This window comes from Typopeltis vanoorti, chromosome 21 (assembly GCF_054136105.1).
Source record: "Typopeltis vanoorti isolate ZY-2024b chromosome 21, IOZ_Tvanoo_1.0, whole genome shotgun sequence".
Classification (NCBI taxonomy): Eukaryota; Metazoa; Arthropoda; class Arachnida; order Uropygi; family Thelyphonidae; genus Typopeltis; species Typopeltis vanoorti.
In genome coordinates, this window is record NC_143569.1 from 100,283,024 (window position 1) to 100,303,387 (window position 20,364).

General features: G+C 38.8%; 1 protein-coding gene across 4 annotated transcripts in view; it reads left to right on the forward strand.

Moving 5' to 3' along the window:
• The window catches only part of LOC150095144 (sorting nexin lst-4-like), a 189,471-nt gene that overhangs the window by 26,922 nt on the left and 142,185 nt on the right, over positions 1-20,364 (forward strand). For all 4 annotated transcript variants that reach the window (XM_090411144.1, XM_090411141.1, XM_090411143.1 and 1 more), the window contains exon 3: positions 12,222-12,308. In XM_090411144.1, coding sequence (XP_090267270.1) covers positions 12,222-12,308 — 87 coding nt within the window. The remainder of the gene's footprint in view (positions 1-12,221; positions 12,309-20,364) is intronic.

Below are 20,364 nucleotides of genomic sequence, written 5' to 3' on the forward strand. Positions count from 1 at the left end.
GCAGGAACAGAAAACTAGAGAGCGTGAATCTTGCGCCGGACCTTATATTGCAAAATGCGAGCGCCCTCTCTCGATGGCTACGACATGCTCATAGCTGCGGCCGATTGGTCACTGCAACTCCGAACTGTTTTGACATGGTTCTAATACATAGATCATCTTATATACATCTAATAACAACATTTCAGTACTGAGACATAATTTTCCCTTGCTAATTTCACACAGACATTATCAACTTTAAATATAGTTACAACCTCAGTTGGTTAGACATACCTCTGAGTGAACATATGTACATTATCCTTTTAGCTCTTCTTCTGGAGGCATAAGTATGTCCTTATGTCCTCAGTTTTCTGCGGTGGAGTGAATTTTCCAATGCGCACTGACCTTCCGCAGTGACATGATATCCATAGGGGGTTTTTGACCTGCACATGCTGCCCGCTCAGAAGTGTGCCCTTGTTTTCAGCCAAATTTTCTATTTCCATCCCCTTGCTTTGCACCTTTCCTGTGACCAAGTTAGTATCTACACTCTTAACTGTAATGGGATCAATCTTAGATTGAGTTTCAGTCATGGGGGTCTTTCCTGCTTTCCTTCAGTTCTGTCTCCTTCCTGCATTGGGTTTTGCAGAGCAAGTGTTTGTCTTCCTGCCCTTGGCATTCGAACTTCTGATCCTTCATTCTGTCATCCTTTCTTCCACAAAACTGAACACTCGCCTTGGGATAGTCACAAGAGAATCCGTGTTTCTTTAGGAAATCCTCACCTAAAATCATTTCCATGTGTGAGCGCGAGTTCTTGGGCAGAACAAGGAAGTTATGTCAGGCATGTAGGCTCAATCCTACCAATTCTATCTTTAACCTCACACATTTTTGGGCATAAGTCATAGAGGGGGATATCCCTAAGAGTTTAATGGGTTTCCTCAATCTCTTAGTTCTTAATTTCATGCAGGTACCCAGTTCCCTGATGCAGTTCTCAGATATTGTGGAAACCTCAGAGCCGGTGTCTAAGAGTGCGTCAATACCCTTTCTGCCTATTCTTGTTATTACGTTCATCCCTGTGAATTTTTTTCCTCCCTTTTCAAATGGTTTGCCACAAATGTGAGATGTAGCCTCAGGTTGGTGCCTGACTCTTGAGGTTCCTTGTGCAGTAAAGCAGTCGCGAGCAATGTGTCCTAATTTATTACATCGGTAACACCTAGGGATCTCTCGGCGGAAATCTTGTCTAACCTCTCCGTCTATAGACAAAGGAGATTTCGATCCACTTTGGGCAGACATTTCTGTTAACCTTTCCATCAGGGACTCTAACTTATCGAGTACTGGCTGTTGTAACCTTTTTACTTCTTGATGAATGAGATCAGTTACCTTTTCTTCCTGGACCATTTGAGAACTCTGACTGTTGGAAGGATTTATCATCAACTGACTGATTACTAAGTCAAGTCGTTCCATGAGCGGCCGTTGTAACTTTTCAACCTCCTATCTGACCAAGCAGCAGACTTCGTTGAAGTTACATGCATCAATATCAACCTTGCAGACTGATTCCGTTTTGTTTCTTTCTATATTTTCTTGCACATCTTGACATTTCTCCATTTCTTTTTCTCTCCCTTCCCTTCTTTGACTCGAGCATCTGCTATCTTCTTTGCTATCCTTCACAACGTTTATGTGGCTTGCAGTGGCTGTGGGGTAGATGTCCCTAAGCAGTTGTTCTCTCTCTATGGCAGCATCATGGCATTTTTTTAGGTTGGATAACCCCTTTGCAAATGCCACCTCCCTTAGTTCTTGTCTCAAGCCTACTCTGAAAAGTTGGAACACAGTCCAGTCCAAATGGTGTTTCTCCTCCTCATGTACACTCAGTGTGTTAGAACATGTGAGTAACCTATTATAATATTCATGGACGCTTTCCTTTTCCTTCTGTTTTATACCCTGGAGCTTCCAGAAGTTTGGTCCCACGGTTTTGGTTTTTGAAAATTGTGAGATTAGGATTTGCCTGAACTTCTGGTAGTCCATCGTATTTTTCAATAGTGGGGAGAAGTAGAAGAAACTTTTTGCCCTTCCAGTCAACTTGCTGCAGAGCAGAATAAGCAACTGGAAGTCACTCCATCGCCTTATTTTCCTAAGTTCCTCTATGTAATCAAAAAATGCCCCCACATCGCATGATTCTTTGCCAGAGAACTGAGGAAAAATTTGTTGGGGATTTATGCTTTTGAAAAACTCTGGGTCGCTCATCTCGGTTGATGTTGGTATGGACATACTTACCCTTTCAGATTACTACACTCTATTATTAACTCAGAAATTCACTATTATATTTTCAATCTTATATGAGTTCTGTTTCCGAGATTGAGACCAACTTATCGTGCACTTTGATTTTTTTTTTTTTTCAAGCACATCCTATTGACTGCTGCGCCATTATTACATTGTCAGTCCCTCATAAATTTATATTCTAAGTTACTATTATTTATCACTTGAGGATATCAGCTATTCCATTGCCGACAAATTTATAATTGTTTAAAACGACTGCGCCAGCTGGCAATTGAATTCTGATACACAATTAGACAACTCTAAAATAACAAAGGGATCACGTGATTTGCAGTCGTGGCTCCCGTCTTTCTTTCTTATGAAAATGGATTCCCCTTTTACTTATAAAGGTCCAAAGGTTTAATAAGTGCTAATTCAAATCTCAGAAAACAACAGACTCATGAACTTTGGGTTAAAGAAATACATTTATTTTAAACACTTGCATATATACGTATATTGCATATATGTAGGAAGTGAGATCGCTAGGTTGCGCGCAGCGATGCAAAATGCACAGCGGCAATTAGAGCACCTGCAAAACTCTTTCCAGAGTGATTCGGCTAACGTAAATAAACAGCGTAAGAGTGGGAGAGTTTCTGAAATGAAGGAAAGAGTGTTGTATAGTGGCTCGTTATTAAGAGGAGTGATAGATGGGAGTGTAACCAAATCGTACTTACCGGGTGCGAAATTTAAGGATGTAAGTGAGAGTATTAGAGTGCAAAAACAGAGGGTGAAAGAATTAATAATTGTGGCAGGTACGAATGAATTGAAAGATGATAAATATTTTATGAGAGAGGACTTGAAAGTATTGTTAAAGGTAGCGAAAGAAAAGAGTGACAAAGTTAAAATGGTGAGTCTGTTGCCGTAATTTCAAATTTAGTATTGAAAGTAATTTCAATACTAAAGAGTCTACCCCCCCCCCTTTTAGGCTATGATATCCAAAATTCCTACTCCTAATTTTAATCTAATAATCCCATACCCTTTTTGTATTATTATATTCAGACTCAATTATTCCACACAGAGTTACTCAGGGCTCACATATACAAAAAAAAAAACACATGCACATAGTTATATACAATCCTTGTGTAGAGCATATCAGACGCAATCCATCTTGTATTTTAACATGAGATAATATTCTTATTTGTGCTCAAGCTTTATACTCCCCAACTTAGTTAATATTCAAGCTAATATTTAACACAATATCATAAAGTTTCTTCCTAATAAACAGTTCGAAGGTTTGGTTCCTTCCTCAGCATAAGCTTAGAGTGGCACCAGCTTATTTGACATAGACAGACTAGTCCAAAATCAGTCCTTCAGGCATCATATGAAAGTTAAATGTGTGCAGCTCCTAATTCCTTGGTTCTTATTCCTTTCTTGGTTACTATTCTAAAATGAGTATGAAAACTTGTACATTACCATCCTTGTCTTTTCATGGAGTTGCTTGGGCTTCCTTGCGCTTACACTTCCGTGTTTTCTCACCACGTTTTCTCATGGCATCAGTGACTTACTTCTATTATCTTCGAAAGGTTGCCCTCTCGCTGACTATACGTTGGCATAACTAACCAACGGCTCTTTACTGGAATTCCGACCTCATTCCTTTGTTGACTATACTCGACATGGCACAACAGCAACCGGGAGATTGTTGCTGGGCACCGGCGGCAAGCTTCCACAGCTATTCAGGACTTGAATGGGAACGCAGCAACAGAAAACAAGAGGGTGATTTGAATCTCGTGCCGTACCTTATATTGCAAAATGCGAGTGCCCTAACTCAATGATTACAACATGCTCATAGCTGTGGCCGATTGGTCACCACAACTCCGAACTTTTTTGACATGTTTCTAATACATAGATCATTTTATATACATCTAATAACAACATTTCAGTACTGAGACATAATTTTCCCTTGCTAATTTCACACAGAAATTATCAACTTTAAATATAGATCTCCCAAAGTTACTTAATATCTACAACCTCAGTTGGTTAGACATACCTCTGAGCGAACATATGTACATTATCCTTTTAGCTCTTCTTCTGGAGGCATAAGTATGTCCTTATCCTTAGATCTAATCGTTACTGTGTGTTGGGTCGTAAACAGGATGACTCACCAATAGTGAATCAGCACTTTTTCCGACACAACAGGTTAAATGGATGAATAACACCATTAAGCTTGAGCTGCAAAAAAAGAAACAACTGTGGAGGGAATTTAAAGAAACTGGTGACCTGCAGGCACACGAATGGTATAAAGTGCAGACCAGAAGGGTAACGTGTGTGGTAAAAAAGCAAAAGTGGATTATGAAAGGAAACTAGCTATGCAAGCTAAAGAGAATCCCAAACAGTTCTTTCAATATGCTGCAAGGCAAAAAAAACTGTACACAGCAAAATAATTTTAAGGAATGACGATGGTAAGGATGTCACTGAATCAGTTGACATAGTGGAATTACTGCTGAGCGAGCACTTTGCAAGAGTATATCATCCCGGTGGTGACATTGAAAAAATGAAGGAACCATTAGTTTATACATGAATTGTGATGAATGAAGTTGAAGTGAATAGTCTATTACAGAACCTTAATGTGAATACATCTGTGGGATTGGATAGTATACCGGCATGGATCTTCCGTGAAGCGACTAAAGAATTATTAGTGCCCTTGACCATGTTGTTTAATCTGAGTCTTGGGTCTGGTTTAGTCTTGAAGGTGTTGAAAGAGGGGAAAATAGTTCCAGTGCATAAAAGAGGATCCAAGACTACTGTTGCAAATTACCGACCAATCAGCATATCAGGAGTCATTGTCAAGGTCTTGGAGAAAGTAGTCAAGGGAAAAATACAGGAATGAATTGATGAAAATGAGATACTGTACAGGGGACAGCATGGCTTTGTGAAGGGTAGATCATGCTTCAGTAACTTGCTCAAGTTTTATAACTCAGTGACGGCTGAACTGGATAAGGGTAATGGGTTTACAGTGATACTGCTGGACCTGGCTAAGGCCTTTGACAGGATACCACATGGAAATCTAATCAGCAAATTGCAGCATATGGGAATGGATATAGGGTTGGGGAGATGGATAGGTGGGTGGTTGATGATATTAGAGATATTAGAGAGTAGTTTATTCAGGAGTAGAGTCCAAAAGACGGCCTATGACTAGTGGTGTGCTGCAGGGTTCTGTTCTTGAACCACTGCTGTTTAATTTGTTCATTAACGATATAGGGAAGGATCTAAGAGGAACAGTTTATTTGTTCGCTGATGATGCAAAGTTGGGTAGGGCAATAGTGAATGCAGAAGATGTCAAAATCTTGCAGGATGACTCGGATAGATTGAAGTTCTGAGATAAGGAGAATGGATGTTTAATGTGACAAAATGTAAGGTTATGCATTTTGGGGTGAAAAGACTAGCAGCAGTATACCACATTGGTGGAACTGTACTCCAGGGGATTGATGAGGCCACGGACTTGGGAGTGTTGGTGGATAGGGAGATGAAGTTTAGGGGGCACATTGCAAAAGTAGCTAAATCAGCTCATCAACTCATTTGGTTGTTGAAAAATACCTTGACGAGCAGAGACAAGCAAGTTATTGCACCTCTGTATCGAGCCCCTGATATGACCTCATCTCGACTACTGTGCCCAGATTTGGTCACCTCGGTTCCTTCTTGATGGGGAGGAGGTGGAGAGGATCCAGAGGCGAGTGACTAAGATGATAGCAGGTCTATGGAATGAACCTTATGAGAACAGGTTGAAGATTTGTGGGTTGCAGAAATTAGTTGATAGGCAGAAAAGGGGAGATATGATTGAGACATTGAAATTGCTAAAGGGTTTCTATAGGATTAATTCAGAGGATATTTTTGAGATCAGGACTGGTGGGAGGAGAACTAGGGGACACTAATGGAAGCTGGGCAAGAGTGTGGTTAGCAAGGGTGTTAGAGCTGGGTTCTTTACTTTTAGAGTGGTAAATGATTGGAATAAGCTGCCAGAGTCTGTTGTGGGTGCTATGACAGTGAGCGAGTTCAAGGCAAGGTATGATAGATACTGTGAGAATGTCGTATAGTTGTGTGGACATGATGTTTAGGGCCTCCCTCGATGAGTCTAAGGACTCCCTGGAGTTGCCCGTAATAATAATAATAATATAAATCTGATTTGCTTATTTTGTTATAATGAATGCTCTGAATTAATCAAAAAGTCAACTTTCAACAAATTTGAATAAAGATCTTTCACCTTATCTCCTTTAATATTAATTCAATGTTATAAATTAAAGATGCCAAGAAATTATATTCTTGGTTTAATCCTTTATACAATTGTAAGCAAACAAAGTTTGTGCCTGAAGTAACTTCAGGACTGGGCAACTCTTATATTATTTTTTTTTTTTTTCACCTCCAGGGAGTCCAAAGACTCATCGAGGCTAATATAGAGGCTAATGATTTCACATCACTTGTATTAGTATGTATAGTCATATGGAAACATGACATCTTCATTACTTCAACCTTGATGTCACTTCTAGGTCTGGCTCCCACTGATGAGACCTCAATGAAAGTCAAAACTAGTCTGGATAGTGACCCTTCCCCATAATGCATAGCATTATACATATACATGTCTGTAAGGATATGTGCTTTGCATTATGGGATAATAAGGCAAGTGATGTGAATTCATTAGTTCTATATGCGAGTTGCCCAGTCCTAAAGTTACTTCAGGCACAAATTTATTTGCTTACTTGGATAAGTGTAAGCAAAATTAAACCAAGAATATATTTTCTTGGCATCTTTAATTTATAGTATAACCAAGTGAAAAAACCTCCAACAAAAAAAAAAAAAAATAATAATTCAATGATCTATATAATGGATAGGCAACTTAGTTTCACATAAACCTATTTAGCTCTGATAGGACAGTTCATCCTGTTTGCACTCTCTGTTACCCCTGTTAATTTTGCATATTCAGATATCAGTTTGATTGTTCTGTGGGATGAAAAACTTGAGTTACCAGGGTAGAGAAACCCTTCCACCATACGAGACTGGCCAACTCAATTTTGGTTGAAAAATGGTTATAAAGATTCTTCGCATCCTAGATGGGATTCAAACTACTGTCATTCCACCCAATGGACATAATTTGTTACAGACTGATCTAGGAGGCTCTTAACTTGGATTCTAAATGTCACATTTCATAAAATTCCACCTGCCCAGTGCATAATTATTATCAGTCTTAATTATTTTTGCCAATAAACATGATTCAACTGAAGCAAAAATTTATCCAGTAGAGAACTTCATGTCATCATCCCAAATTTCCAGTGGTATTTAATCAAATCCAACCAGTGCAGGTTATTTCAGTATATAATTTTGTATCTTCATGCTCTTACAAATCATTTCCATCAAAATTTGGAATGACCACACATACCATTTTCTGGATTTGATATATGAAAGTTAAATTGCAGCTGTTTCATCCCTGTACTGGTTCTCAGTAAGATCTGCAAAATACCCCTCTACAGCTGCAATCACCTCTTGATTCGAAGAACAACGCTGACCAGTGAGGAAGAGTTTTGGGAAGTGATAGAAGTTAGAGGGAGCCAAATCTGGGGAAAGGGTGGATGTTTCAACAATTCACAGTGCAGATCCCTTAATTTTCCCATTGCAAAAACACCTTTGTGGGCAGGTGCATTGTCCTGATGAAAGATTAATTTTTTCTTCTGCAAACCGGATCTTTTCTCAAAACTTTTTTTCATCTAGTCTGGTTAAAAGATCGGAACAATATTCTCCAGTTATTATTTTACCCTTTTTAAAATAATTAATAAACAAAATGCCTTTAGCATCCCAAAACATCGATGCCATGACCTTTCCTGCTGATGGACCCGACTTTGTCTTCTTTGGTGCTGAACAACCACTTTCTGTCCACTGTTTTGACTACTGTTCGGATTCTGGTGTTAATGGTGAATCCAAGTCTCATCCATAGTAATAAATCAATGCACAAAATCAGTTTTATTCTTGTTAAAACGCTCCAAGCACTGTTCAGAGATTTTCATGCGAGCGCATTTTTGATCTGCTGTGAGCAAGCGCGGCACCCATCTTGTGCAAAGCTTTTTCATTTGCAATTCTTCATGAAAAAGATATCCTATACATGTTCTTTTGAAATGCCTATAGTCTCAGCAATTTCACACACATTGACTCGCTGATCATTCAATACCATATTGTGCACTTGATCAATGATTTCTGGTTTTACACGTTTTGGACGTCCGTCACATGGATCATCTTCAAGGCTGGTACGGCCATGTTTAAACTCAGCAGCCCATTTCTTAATTGTCGAAAACCAAGGAGAAGAGTGCCCATAAACGTTTATGAACTATAAATTTCTTTTGGCATTAAACCTTCTTTTACAAAGAATTTTATAACACGGTACTCAATTTTATCCATTTCAAGGGATATAGACAACACTTTTGCTGCAGACAGCTGTATAAACTAAACCACTTGATAGAATCACTTGCAACTTTATATGGATGCTTATGACATATGTACCAACTTAGAAAAAAAGAAATCTTTCTAATAGTGGTGCCATCTATATGCGAGGCCGGGAACTTTTCAGACCACCCTTGTACATGCTTTTGTGAAATGTAAAAAAGATGGAGAGAATGAAAATATGAGGAAGCACCAAAGTAATCTTTTTTCCAATTGCTGTTGATCAGTGTAGATACTCTAAAACATGGGTGTGGGACCTCTTCAATCAGTAATGATGATGCCTTTCAATGAAAAGACCTATACTATATTCAAGTCTCATCTAGGATGTGAAGAAACAGTTTAAGGGCTGAAGACAGGTTACAAGACATACTATTATGTCTTGGGGGTTTGGATAACCTACTTGTTAACTTCAATGCTAGAAAAACACAGCTCTGCAATATTTCCCACAAAAAAAAGAACCATATTCTTCGAGTTTTACCCTTGGCAATACCCAAATCTCTTTTCAAGATGAGGTTTACTTTCTTGGGATAATTCTAACCTCAAATCTCCTTGGCACAAACATATCACAAATACTTCCTCTGCATCCAAAAAATTAGGCTTTTTCTCTTTTGTCGAGGCATTACTTTATCTCCAAGCAGCTCCTAATCCTATACAAATCACAAATTCTGCCTGACCATTGAATATTGTTCGCACATCTGGAGTGGTGTCCCTAAGAGCTTCCTAAAAATACTGTGGATTCGATACAGAAAATAGCAGTTAGATTGATTGATGCATCCTCTCACTAATCCACTTCACTCACTCACACACAAGTTTTCAGTTTCCACAGCTTGCATCTTCTGTAAATACTTCTATGGTTACTGTTCATCAGAGTTGACATGAATAATTTCCTCACCCTCTCTCTCTCTCTCTCTCTCTCTCTGTCTCTCTTTTACCCCCATCCAAATGCATGCAGCAGCCACCTAACATCCTTTACCAGTTCAACTCTAAACCTGCAGAACAAATTTCTACCTCTCTTCATTCATCCCTTCCACTGCTGTCCTTGGAATAATCTCCCACCACACATTTCCCAAGGAGCACAAACCAAAGCTTTTCAAATCAAATAGGCAAGTTCCTTATTGCCCATCCATGGTACTAGTGTATACTATAGGTTGACCAACCCTTCATGGATGGGTTTCATATTTCTCATTTGTAGTAATTTGAAGTCATGCCGATGACTTCAAATTACCATTCCTGTGCCTCTGATGGAGGGATACGATGCTTTTTGTGAAGTCTATATCCACAAGAAGCCTTAGTCTCAAAAAATGGAGGGGGGTGGTTATGTCGATGATAGTAAAGAAATTAAAAAGGAAAAAATAGTGGCAGTGATTTTGGTGCAGTATGGTGTAAGATAGAAGTGGAGAGAATGAAATATTTAGTTGGATGTTGCTATATTTTGCATACATTTTTAGCACAAGTGAGAAAATACCATATGAGCCTAAAGATTTCTTGGTATCCAAGTTATGGATTCTTGTTATGGAATAAAGCCAACTCTGCCATAATGGAAAACATAATAAAATGATTAAATAGCTCAATTATGTCATCTCTCTAGATCATCTACCTACTGTCTCCATCCGGTAAGTCAATCTCTCCACAATAATATTTCCTCCTACGTGCTGGAAAGGTGATTATGCTACTCACCTTCCTAGCCTGTGCCTTATATTCCTCATGCAACTGTTCTCCACCTCTCTCTCTCTCTCTCTCTCTCTCTCTCTCTCTCTCCCCCTTATATCTCATCTTCTTCAACCTTTTGGTTCTGTCCACTGCTGGACGAAGGTCTTCCCCATGATTTTCCAGAACCACTCATTTTTCTGCCTCTCCCATCCATCTCACTCCTGCAATTTGTTCCAGTTCATCCCTCCACCTTCTTCTTTGTCTTCCTCTTTGTTTTGCTCCATTCATTGGTCTCCACTCTGTTGTTTTTCTACTCCATCTCCTGTCACTGCATCTGGCAATATGGCCAGCCCATCTCCACTTAGCCTGTTTAATGTATTTTACAATATCCAATGACACCTGTTTGAGATCTTATCCAGATATTTGTGTTCCTATCTCTTAATGTTATTTTTAGCATACTTCTCTCCATGCAATGTTGTGTTGTTCTCAGCTTTTTGGTTTTTGCCTCAGACCTCTGTTTGTGGTGCCACAAACAGAAGTCTGAATGTTCAGATAATACTCCAAGAGGTATTATCTGAACATTCTAGACATTGCAATGCTTCTTACTTTGTGTTATTTCTATGGAACTGATCATTGTCTCTTTCAATAAGACAATACACCATGTCATAAGGGTTCTGCTGTAACTGCATGGTTTGTGGACATGAACATCACCACACTTGACTGACTGTACAGAGCCCTGAGCTCAACCCTGTTGAACATCTGTGGGATGAACTGGAGCGTTGGATGAAGTCAAGGGACATCTGCCCCATAACAGTCCAGGACCTCTTTACATGCCTACAGGAAGAATGATCCAAAATTCCCATTGAAGGATTGCTGCAGTCATCACAGCTAAAGGAGATCCTACATCTTATTAATCTGGGCGCAATGGCTGTTTGTTCCTCACACTATGGTGTCTGTTGACTTCTTTCTAAGCAGTGTACTTGCTATCATCTCATTCATGCTCAGCGCTCTTCTCCTTCAATTCACATTATCATACAGAGAAAACATAATCACTGTGTTCCCTCTCACATTCTCATGCACAGTACCTGACATTAGTCTCATATCTCTTGCTACATGATTCACACTACCTCTCAGGTCTTTCATGCTAACCATCACTATCATCTCTTCTATGATGTTACCCTTCTTCATTGCTATTGCTCCACTCCTCTTGCCCTATACTCTGTACACTCCAAATCATCAAATCTCCATATATGACACTTCTCACAGCTTTGCTCGTACTTCTCTCACTGGCATCCCTGACTCTTTCTGCTTCCACTCTCTCTCTCTCTCTCTCTCTTTTCTACTTTTCCTCCTTCCTCTCATTTCTCTATTCCTTTCTACCATATTCTCTCCAATTTCCTCTCTTTCCTGTCTCTCCCATCTCTTGCCTCCTTCTCTCACATCTACTCTCATTCTCTTGGCACTAGTTAACTTCTTTAGCCTCTTAATCTCTTCATTCACCCTTCTCACCATGCAGTCTCAGTCTCATACCTTCCATTTCATTTCTCAGCAGTTCTGTTTCTCTTCACAAATCCTGCTTTCACCTGATATTCACTCACACAATCACAGCTATCAGTCAAAACATCTTCTGCCAAAGTTCAAACTCACAGACACCTCTTTCACATTATCTTCACCTGTGATATTTACAAGTGAGCACCCACCCATTTTGTGGAAGATGTTTTGAATATCATCCAAGCAATAAAATAATATAGTACAAAGTAATGCTTTTCTATAAATAAAATGTGCTTTAAAATTAAGTCTGTTATAAGAATTGTGTAAATTTGTGATAACTGATAATTGGTTGTGAAGCTGTTCTTTGATATTTTCAGGTGAGAGTATTATATGATTTCCACGGTCATCCAGAAACAGGAGAATTAGATGTGTGGACAGGTGAAATTCTGACTGTAACTAGAGAGGTATGAATTATTCAGTTTCTATAATATAAAAATATAGCAGATAATAATATAAAAATATCTTATTTCTGAAGTGCTTAAGGGTCAAAGCTGTATAACTGAGAGGAGATCTCCACATAGCCTTTAAAGAAATGCAAAGAACCGACCAGGGCTTCTGATCTAATGTCCAATCCTCACCTTCTCGTGGTGCACCCTGTTGGGTATCTACTTGGATACTGAATGAACGAGGATGGGCTGGCAATTTGGGATTTAGCCGACCAAATTGTATTCTCATTGGCTTAAACCAATATACAAAATGATGATACAACATGACAAAATTTCATGCTGGCTGGGGCATCGCCCAATTAAACAAGGCCCCCGTTGTTTTCGCCAGGGAACCAGGGCGAACAGCGAAAAGTCAGCTACTGGAACAAATCTGAAAGCACACCCCAACTCAACATCACCAAAGTTAAAGATTTGTACTATCAACATAAGAAGCCTGAATGGCAAAGAAATGGAGCTAGCTGAGGAATTAAATAAGTACCAGATCGACATAATAGGGGTGACTGAAACAAAAAAGACAAAAACTGGTGAGATCTTTCTGAGCAATAAATACAAAATGTTATATTCAGGAAATGACAATCAAGGAAAAGAAGGAATAGCCATAGTATTCAACACAAAATACGAGGCTAATCTTCTTGAATGGCAGGCAGTCTCAAGTAGAGTGATGTGGGCTAATATCAAAATGGGGAATTGGACAATGAGACTTATTTGTGCCTATGGTCCCTAGGTAGAAGTGGACTAAGGCTCTACTAAGGTAGAAGTGGAAGAATTTTTTGATGCTTTGGAAAAAGCAACTGACACAATGCAAAAGGAAAAGTTGGTCCTTGTTGAGGATCTAAATAGCAGAGTAGGAAATGATTGTCAGACATACAAAAATATTTTGGGAAAATTTGGAGAAAAGAGCAAAGCTAATAATAATGGCAAATACCTGTTGGATTTCTTCTCAGGACATGGACTGGTTATTACTAACACCATGTTCCAACATAAAAATGTGCACAAATTCACATGGAGAGAAGAAGCAAGGAATAAGAAAAGTCTCATTGACTATAATTAAAAAAAAAAAAATCATTGACAATGTTATTGTTGACAGTGATGTTTTCTCCCTGGTGCAGAACACCACATTGTATAGAGGATCTGAAATTGGAAGTGATCACTATTTAGTCTTGAGCAGGATTAAATCGAATTTCATATTGAAAAGAAAATTGAAACATGTAAGAAAGTTTTAAAGCGAATAAAAGTCAAGCAGCTCTCAGATGTGAACTGTAGACTAAAATACACAAAGATTATTGAAGAAAAAATGGAAGAGTTGGAGAACAGGAACCAAACCTTGTAGATTCAGTGGCAAGCCTTGAAGAAAACACTGATTGATTCAGCCAGAGAGGTATGCGGTGAGGTAATCTCTAAGGATAGAAAAATCAGAACTCCGTGGTGGACACAGGAAGTTAACGAGGCAGTCAAGGAAAATAAGAAAGTATATCAAAAGTTCCTGGAAAATAAGTCAGCTTGTTCTCTTAGAGAATACAGAAAAAAATGCAAGAATGCTAAACAGTGTGTAAAACTAGCTAAACAAAAGTCATTTGAGGACTTTGGCAAGAATATAGAAAATAAATATCAAGAAGGTGGCAAAATATTTTGGAGATTGTTGAAGAAGCTTAGGAATGGAGGAAAGAGTGCTGTAAAAGGAGTTAGAGATGATGAAGATGACATGAAAATGGGAGAAAAAGATATCCTTGAAATATGGAGTAATTTCTTTGAAAAATTGCTAAATGAAACAAGCAGTGATAACACAGTGGTAAAAAACACTGACCAGGCATACAGTCAGGAATACATATCCATACTTGAAGTAGAGAAAGCCATCAAAGGCTTGAAATGTGGAAAGGCAGCAGGAGTAGATGATATTCAACTAGAAATACTGAAGTATTGTGGTATAAAAGTCTTACAGTGGCTGCACTGAATAGTTCAGAAAGCCTGGATAGAGGGACGAATTCCTAATGATTGGAGTAGAGCTCAAATAGTACCCATATATTAAAAGGGAAATAAAGATGAATGTGAGAATTACAGAGGTATTTCCCTACTGAGTGTTCCTGGAAAGATCTATGCAAGAATACTTGAGAAACGGTTAAGAAGAATTGTGAAAGAAAAGCTTGGTGAAGAACAAGCTGGATTCAGGCTAAATAGAGGCTGTCAGGATCAGATCTTCACTTTACGACAAATAGTCGAGAAAGCATGGGAATATAACAAAGATCTGTATTTAAGTTTTGGAAAAGGCATATGACAAGGTGCCAAGAGAGAAGCTATTCAATACGCTACAGTTATATGGTGTCAATGGGGCATTATATCTACTTAGTCTTTATTTGAGTTGCAAGTCAGCAGTTAGAATTGAAGGAAGTACAGGGAGATGGTTTAATGTTAAATCTGGTGTGAGACAAGGATGTACATTATCCCCACTGTTATTCATTATCTATATGGATCACATTATGAAGGAAAGTGGTATTAAACATGATATCAGAATTGGAGATGTTAATGTCAGCTCTTTGCTTTATGCAGACGATCTTATGCTTCTAAATAAATCTGCTACAAGTTTGCAAGTTTCCATGACTAAATTGAATAACTGTTGTAATAGATATGGTATGAAGGTCAGCATTAAAAACACAAAGACAATGAAAATAGGTAGAATTGCTGAAAATATCAACTGTGTTGTGAACGATGAACCTGTGGAACAAGTAAAACATTTCAGCTACTTGGGCACGATTTTTAGTGAAGATGGTAAATTAAATATGGAAATAGACAACAGAATCAACAAAGCTGGTATGGTATGGTAGGAAGTTAATTGAATAAATTGATATGGAATAAGAGAAAAATTAGTCGGAACACTAAATTAGCTGTGTACAAGACAGTGTTCAAACTAATTTTAACTTATGGATCTGAGAGCTGGGTCAGAAGTAAAACACTTGTCCAAAGACTAGAGTCCGCAGATATGAGAATCCTTAGAAAAATTAGAGGCATGAACAGATGGTATCAATGGCAATATCATATTAAAAACGAGGATATTAGGAAAGTACTTGACATTGTCAACATCCAGGAATGCGTTAGCAGAGCTAATCTCAGGTGGTATGGTCACTTAAACAGAATGGGTGAAGAAAGATTAGCAAAACAAGTCTTCTCTGCCAGGTTGGCAGCAAAACGACCCAGAGGAAGACCAAGATATAGGTGGATTGATACAGTACAAAGTGCCTTAGACGATAGAAATATAAGATCTGATAATGTTGGAGTCTTGACAAGTAACAGACTGATTTGGAGGAAGATTGTAGATAGGAAGTTAGTAATGATGTAAATTTTTCATGCAGTACTATCATATCCTATATACCCTTTGAGGGTTCATGTCAGGAATTTGATGATGATGATGATGATATGGTGAAAATAAAAATTTCAGAAATAAAAACAACTAATAACTAATTTAAGAAGAACTATAAATTGATTATTATTAATTACTATTCTTAATATTAATCTTTAGATGATTTCAGTAATAATTTATTTGTTTGCTCTTTTCCTGAGGCTTGAGGTGTCTTGAAAAACTTTCATGTTTGGTCTTTAAAATAGGGTATCTAGATTATGTAATATATAAATAGAAAAAATATATATAAAAAAACTTAGACTGCCCGTAGTACTAATGTAGTTTGTTCTAGAATCTTTAATTGTGGAATTCAGTAAAAAAGAAAAACAAATTTAAAAGTACAGTGCAAGACAGCTGGTATTTGTCTTTTCCAAACATTCATTTCTTTACCAGATATGCCAAATTTTTAATAGTAATGTTGTATTAGTATTATTCTTATTATGATTAATAACACCTCTAAGGAGTCAAAGTACTCCTTGAGGGAAATCATTGAGGGAACACACACACACACACACACACAAACATTGTCACCCTGCCACTCCAAACTTCATCATCTGTTCCACTCTGGTAAAGAGCATTCTCCAGGCATCTTCCATACCCAAACATGATTCCAATCTATCAGATTTGAAGAGCATGTACTGTGACTTGTCACTCTAATGGCATGATTTCCATTGCTCTACAGTCCAGGTTCTGTGTGCCTTGGCTCAGAATTGGTTTCAGAATTTGCTGTTCACATCATACCATGAAAATTGTTTGCATAAATACCTGCTTGAATATCCCTTAGAGATATATTTTGTGAGTAGTGCTGTATTGTATAGTAATACAGCATTACTCATAATTGAAATCATCCCTTTTGTATATTGTTTATTGTTTTTATTTTATTTTGTTTTTTACTTTTTTTATTTTGATTTATATTGCCACAACAGTTTGTTATAATGGAATTTACTCTAGTGCTAGTCGAGTGCAATGATTAGCTCTGAGTATAATAGGAAACTTCAGTTCTGTATGCTTCGTGTGTAGAGGCTTAAGTCCTGTGAGGACATCATGTTGGAGGCTTAATGGATTTTTTACAACACTCAAAAAGAATTAAAATAGAATTTAATGCTTCCTATATTTCGTCCTACTCACTAGGACATCTACGGGGATTACAAAAACAATTAATGTAACATGCACACAAATAACATACATTACTAAGCCCCAACCACGTGGGTGACACTAAAGTCCTATCTAGGTGGAGCGCCCTCTAAGAGCGGTAGTAGGTGGCCTGGAATGTAAGGTGGGACCTCTGGTGATGAGTGTTTCCCAAATCTTCGGAAGCTTAATGCAACTGTATTTATTAAGATTTGGTTGGTTTTTGAGAGCTCCTGCTGCTGCTGCTGCTTCTAAGAAAAGTCTCTCTTTCTTGAATTTGCTGTGGTGGAGCATGGTGGTTTTCTTCCATGATACCTAGCCATTGGAGAGGAAAGTGCTGTGTATGTGGTTAAGCTCAGTAGTGAGGGCGGTTCCACTGGAACAAAGATTGTGGGCTCTCTTGGTAAGAGTTTTAATAATGCCATATTGTTGAGAGGGGTGGTGGTGGGAGAGTTTGTGAATGTATCTGCCTGTGTGTGTGGGTTTTCTGTATACAGTGAAGGCAAGTGTATCATTAGGCAGGCGTGTGACTAAGGTGTCTAGGAAGGGTAAACAATTGTTCTTTTCCTTTTCCATAGTAAACTAGATTCTTGGATGTAGGCTATTGAGATGACTGAGGAAGGAGTCTAACGTGTCTGGGCCATGAGGCCAAATAGAGAACACATCATCTACATATCTTAGCCAGATAGAAGGTTTGAGTGGGGCTGAGTCTATGGTTTGTTTTTCAAAATCTTCCATATAGAAATTGGCAAGGGGGGGTGAGAAGGGGGGGGAACCCATGCCAATTCCCTCTATCTGCTTGTAGATTTTGTTCTTCCAAGAAAAATACCCAGAGTTAATGGCAAAGGAAAAGAGATCTAAGATGTCAGAGGGAAAAACGTTTTCTAAGAGAGATAAGGTGTCAGTTAAGGGAATATTGGTAAACAAAGAGGAGATATCAAAGCTTACCAATATGTCTGCATTATTTAGGGTTAAATTTTCTGTGAGGGCTTTAAAGTGGGTCAAGTTTTTTATATAGGAAGTGGACCTTCTGGAGAGGGGGGGTCAGAGAGTTGGCCAGCTGTTTAGACAGTCTGTAGCAAGGTGCATTGGTGGCATTTACTATAGGCCTGAGTGGAGAATTGGGTTTGTGGATTTTTGGTAAACCATATATTCGGGGGGGGGGGGGAACGGGAGCGGAAAGATTTAAGTTTTTTTGTGACGTCAGGGGTCCAGGAGGTTAATTTTTTAAGTAAGATTTTTAATTTCTTAACTTGTGTTTTTGTGGGGTCGTGTTCTAGCGGGATGTAGGTAGTGCGATCGCGGAGGATAATGTTCATTTTACGATTGTATTCACATTGTGTTCACAAAAAAAACTGAACATTATCCTCCGCGATCGCACTACCTACATCCCGCTAGAACACAACCCCACAAAAACACAAGTTAAGAAATTAAAAATCTTACTTAAAAAAGTAACCTCCTGACCCCCTGACGTCACGAAAAAACTCAAACCTTCCCCCCCCCGAATATATGGTTTACCAAAAATTCACAAACCCAATTCCCCACTCAGGCCTATAGTAGATGCCACCCCACCAATGCACCTGCTACAGACTGTCTAAACAGCTGGCCAACTCTCTGACCCCCCTCTCAGGAAGGTCCACTTCCTATATAAAAAACTCGACCCACTTGAAAGCCCTCACAGAAAATTTAACCCTAAATAATGCAGACATATTGGTATGCTTTGATATCTCCTCTTTGTTTACCAATATTCCCTTAACTGACACCTTATCTCTCTTAGAAAACGTTTTTCCCTCTGACATCTTAGATCTCTTTTCCTTTGCCATTAACTCTGGGTATTTCTCTTGGAAGAACAAAATCTACAAGCAGATAGAGGGACTTGCCATGGGTTCCCCCCTTCTCACCCCCCCTTGCCAATTTCTATATGGAAGATTTTGAAAAACAAACCATAGACTCAGCCCCACTCAAACCTTCTATCTGGCTAAGATATGTAGATGATGTGTTCTCTATTTCAAGAATCCAGTTTACTATGGAAAAGGAAAAGAACAATTGTTTACCCTTCCTAGACACCTTAGTCACATGCCTGCCTAATGATACACTTGCCTTCACTGTATACAGAAAACCCACACACACAGGCAGATACATTCACAAACTCTCCCACCACCACCCCTCTCAACAATATGGCATTATTAAAACTCTTACCAAGAGAGCCCACAATCTTTGTTCCAGTGGAACCACCCTCACTACTGAGCTTAACCACATACACAGCACTTTCCTCTCCAATGGCTACAGCGTACACAGTATCAAAAAAATAATCAGTTCCTCCCCCATTCCCCATCCTTCTCATCAACAAGATTTTAAAAATGCCATCACCATACCTTACATCCGTGGCACATTCAAAAAAATAGCCACGATACTAAAAAAGTACAACCTACGCACAGCATATAAGCCCCACCGCAAACTTGCTACCCTTATCTGTTCTACAAAAGATCAGCTCCCTCCTCTCTCTCTGCCTGGAGTTTACAAAGTGCCCTGTTCCTGTAAGCTGGCGTACTTTGGATAGACAGGTAGATCAGTATCCATCCACCTGGAGGAACACGTCTTACATCTGTAAACACAACTATGGCCATTCAGGCTTGGCAGACCATGTTTTGGACACCACCCACAGGGTATCATGGAAGAAAACCACCATGCTCCACCACAGCAAATTCAAGAAAGAGAGACTTTTCTTAGAAGCAGCAGCAGCAGCAGCAGCTCTCAAAAACCAACCAAATCTTAATAAATATGGTTGCATTAAGCTTCCGAAGATTTGGGAAACACTCATCACCAGAGGTCCCACCTTACATTCCAGGCCACTTACTACCGCCCTTAGAGGGCGCTCCACCTAGATAGGACTTTAGTGTCAACCACGTGGCTGGGCTTAGTATTGTATGTTATTTGTGTGCATGTTACATTAATTGTTTTTGTAAACCCCGTAGATGTCCTAGCGACTAGGACGAAATATAGGAAGTATTAAATTCTATTTTAATTCTTTTTGAGTGTTGTAAAAAATCCATTAAACCTCCAACATGATCAGTTCTGTATGGGAATAGATAGTATATTGGTTAGATGGATCAAAGATTGGCTCTCTGAATGATACCAACTAAATGGATTGTACAACAGGAGGAAGATGGATATGAGGTTGAAGATGTGGCTGCAGTAGCACAAGATGATTGAATGCATAAAGGTGAGGATGAAACAGGTAGGAATGGAAATCTGAGTCAGAATCAAGGAAACGGGAGTGGTCAGACCAAAGAGAGGTGTGGTATAGAAGCTAAAATGGAGAATGTTGGTGCTGGTAGAATGGTCTCAAAGACACAGGGATTGTTATACTTGTACACAAACATAAGGAGTATTTGAAACAAGAGAACTGAGTTTGTTGCATTGATTGAGTCAGTATGCCCAAAGATAATTGGAATAAGTGAAACTTTGTTGTCTGAGGAGGATGTGATGTCA